Source organism: Nelumbo nucifera, chromosome 4 (genome assembly GCF_055504915.1).
Source record: "Nelumbo nucifera cultivar China Antique chromosome 4, China Antique-T2T, whole genome shotgun sequence".
Classification (NCBI taxonomy): domain Eukaryota; kingdom Viridiplantae; phylum Streptophyta; class Magnoliopsida; order Proteales; family Nelumbonaceae; genus Nelumbo; species Nelumbo nucifera.
In genome coordinates this window covers 38513617-38517598 of record NC_142652.1, presented here as the reverse complement: position 1 = coordinate 38517598, position 3982 = coordinate 38513617, and the positions used below count along the sequence as shown (strand labels likewise).

General features: G+C 38.8%; 1 protein-coding gene across 1 annotated transcript; it reads left to right on the top strand.

Annotated features, from left to right (window-relative positions):
- Nucleotides 1–472: 472 nt before the first annotated feature.
- LOC104607263 (purple acid phosphatase 4-like) lies at nucleotides 473–2581 on the top strand. Its single transcript, XM_010272865.3, has 7 exons — nucleotides 473–756; nucleotides 1157–1313; nucleotides 1412–1519; nucleotides 1619–1746; nucleotides 1841–1969; nucleotides 2084–2151; nucleotides 2244–2581. The coding sequence occupies exons 1-7, from the start codon at nucleotides 556–558 to the stop codon at nucleotides 2455–2457; spliced, it is 1005 nt and encodes a 334-aa protein (XP_010271167.1). The 5' UTR covers nucleotides 473–555; the 3' UTR covers nucleotides 2458–2581.
- The last annotated feature ends 1401 nt before the right edge of the window (nucleotides 2582–3982 follow it).

Below are 3982 nucleotides of genomic sequence, written 5' to 3'. Positions count from 1 at the left end.
ACTCACTTTCTAGCTATTCTATGTTTCTAACCAACTTTCCTCGACAAGAAAAAACTAACCAACTTTCTTACCTAGCCTCTTCCTTGGTGGGAGTGGGACCCATCTCTCTCTCTCTCTCTCTCTCTAAATCACTCACCCACCCAATGTCATTATCTCAATATTATTTGGAAGGATGGACCCAATAAATATTATCAAGATTATGTGATCAAGGATCTATTGATGGGACCCACAATTGGCTGGCCTGATCCGTTCACGTAGAATTATTTATGCCACTCCCTGCCTCTTGATTGATTACAGCCTGATTTTAATATTTGTATACGTTTCGTACCCAAATATGTTCATCTAATTTATATAAAAAATAAAAATGACAGTTCGATCAGGTTTCACGCGCCTTACTTGCGTGATTCTTTAATACTTCAATCGATTGCTTTTCTGGGTCAAGTTCTATACGGCTATAAAAGGCTGCATTGATGAAGCACATTTTGAATCTTGAAGACTTATAGCTCCTCTCTCGTTTGTTCTCAACTTCTGTCCTCTATTCCCTCCCTCTGAGCCATGGCTGGCTTCTCCTACAAATACAAATCCAAGGCTTTGTGCCTTGTCTTGGCCTTTACTCTTGGCTCATGTTTGTTCTCCACACTTGCCAAGCTTCAACGGTTTGAGCACCCCTCAAATGCTGATGGGTCGCTTAGCTTTTTGGTCATTGGAGACTGGGGGAGAAGAGGAGCTTACAATCAATCTCAAGTTGCCTTTCAGGTTATCATATACATTCACTCTTCTATATCACTTCTTTTTCTTCTTCTTCTTCCTCCTCTTCATCCTGTTAGGTGGGTCAAGTTGCCTTTCAGGTTATTATATACATTAACTCTTCTATATCACTTCTTTTCCTCCTTCCTCCTTTTTCTATTTCTTTACAGCCTCTTCAAGTTGCTCTGTGGTTGCATTAAATTTTTAAAATTACAGTTTGTAAAAATGTTTTTATAGTTTCTTCCAAGTGTTCACAGTTGCTCCTCTTTTTACTACTCACAAGTTACGACGTGTAGAAAAATGGCACTTATTTGTTTTATTTGTAGCGTGACTGCGTGAGGTGAGACTACAGAATGCAATGAGTCATTAAATCATGAACCTGATTTGTATCTCTTTGTTCATTATATAGATGGGGAGGATCGGAGAAGAGCTCGATATAAATTTCATTATCTCTACTGGGGATAATTTCTACGAGAACGGATTGACGGGCATCGATGATACAGCATTTGAAGAATCATTTACCAATGTATACACTGCTAAGAGCTTGCAGAAGCAATGGTACTCTGGTGGGTATAGACTGAAATGGGTTAGAAACGAATGAACTTTCTTTATTTATCTTGAAATTTAACTTTTTTTTTTCTGCTTTTGAACTGAAAATATGCAGTTTTGGGCAACCATGACTATAGGGGTGATGTAGAAGCACAACTGAGCCCTGTTCTTAGGAAGATAGACGGCAGATGGCTGTGTTTAAGATCTTTTGTTCTCAATGCAGGTGACATAATTCTCCTTCTAAGATTTTCTCTTAACTTCATCTGCTAGGATCAAAATTAAAGAAGCCAGATGATACATTATTTTCCTTGTTATTTGATAGAAATCGCCGAGTTTTTCTTCGTCGACACAACCCCCTTTGTAGAGAAGTATTTTAGCAATCCAGAGGATCATACCTATGATTGGAATGGTATTTCTCCTCAAAAGGACTATGTTGCAGACCTTCTTAAGGTAATTCAATTATAACCTTCCTCCCTATATATTGTATATGGAACTCATTTTCATGTAAACAACAGACCAAATGTTCAATTAACTCTGTAACTAGGACGTCGAATTGGCACTGAGAGAATCAACTGCCAAGTGGAAGATCGTCATTGGTCACCATGGGATCAGAAGTATTGGATATCATGGTGATACCCAGGAGCTAGTCAAGAAGCTTCTTCCAATCCTTGAGGTAAGTAATCAAAAGAAGAATGGGAGGGTTAAAACTTGAAAACAGAGAAGAAAGAAGAATTCATGGTTATGACTTCATTTAGTTAAACACATAATGAATTTCCCGAATTTCCAGGCCAACAATGTTGATTTCTACATGAATGGGCATGACCATTGCTTGGAGCACATTAGCAGCACAGTCAGGTAAGATTGTTCAAACTAATTGATATGATGAGGAGTTGCTTGTGAAGAAGAGAAGTTGGTTTTAAGACTAAGTAAATGAGCTTTCTATGCAGTCCAATCCAATTTTTGACCAGTGGAGGAGGGTCAAGAGCATGGAGGGGTGATTTTGGTGGATTGAACCAAGATGGGGTGAAGTTCTACTATGATGGGCAAGGGTTCATGTCTGTGCAACTCACTCAGAGTGATGCCAAAATTATGTTTTATGATGTATTTGGCAATGTTTTGCACAAATTGAGTGTGGCTAAGCAGGCTTACTCAGCCATGTAGAGAATTAATTGAAACACAAAACACTTTGCTAGATTAGCCTAGCAAATTGAAATTGTAATTGAAGCTTTGGAAATCATTTTCAAAGAATACAATCATAATGATACGGATTAAGAAAAGTAGCAAATATTCTTCCATTGTTCCTAACTAGAACCAGAGGTTCCATTTGGAGGGGCCAATTATTGACCCAATTCAATTTTGTCCACCAAACAAAGAAACAAGACCCAGAGGGTCATTCTCCCCTTTAATAGACAAGAATCCATACTAGAGAGTTGGCATCTGCTGTGGCCACTGTAGCAGCATTTTGTTGTGCCCATCCAATGAATTGTGGAAGCAGTAGTGCCTTAATAAAAAGAAAATGAGTAGATCACAGTGCGTTGAATTTAAAATGAAGGGGATTTTGTTGTCAACTTGTCATTGGTGTGATTAGAGTTTGTTTATCAAAACTATGGGATGTGCATTAAAAGATGGGTGGATCATAGATCCTGTGTCAGGGTTGGGCCACAATATCCAAATTGTGGTCTGGACCATCATAACCCTATTTACATCTACAGTTCTACACCAAAAATCAGCAAGATAATTATAAGATTTCTAATGAAATTTTATCTATACTCCGTCGGTCTGTCCTAATTATGCAGCGGTCTATTTTCTAATTTTTGTACTTGGTCCAACTCATTTCCATTTTGGGAGTATAGACCCACTGAATTACGTGTACAGACCTTCTGAATATGTGACAAGTGGCAAGCTGAGAAGCGGCAGACCAGTCCCGATACAGAATTTGTGATGAATTAGACCACCCACCCAGAATTGGTAGGAATAGGGATTTGGAACGTGGATGCATTTTCATTTGGTTGGGCAGAACTGGAATCCCACGATGGAATGGCATTTCTCAATTTCAATTTCCATCTGAACCAAACAGGTGGGAAATAAGCTATTCAGTTCCAATTCCAACCACAAATCAAATGGATCCTAAATTAATTCATTTCTTAGTTCCAATTACAATTCCTACTAAGTGAGGTATACCGGATTGGATTGAATTGGGTCTCTATCTCAATCAACAAATCAATCAAACATTGCCATTGCCACGTTAATACGTATCCTACCAATCAAGTGCTTCACTCATAAATAAAAGACAAATTGGCATCTCTTTAATTAAAGGAGTCCTTGACCATTCCTGCATCCACCACCACATATTAAAGATGCCTGAAAAAGAAAGAATCGATCATCCTCTGAACATGCGTGAAGAGAATTGCAAGCCAATGAGAGGCTAGGGGTACCCGATTACCCGAATACCCGACATTGGATCTGGGTCCAACTCATAAATAAAAGGCATTGCCACCTTACTACGTATCCTACCAATCAAAGTGCTTCACTCATAAATAAAAGACAAATTGGCATCTCTTTAATTAAAGGAGTCCTTTCCTGCATCCACCACCACATATTAAAGATGCCTGAAAAAGAAAGAATCGATCATCCTCTGAACATGCGTGAACAGGAATGCAAGCCAATGGGTGGCAGGGGGTACCTG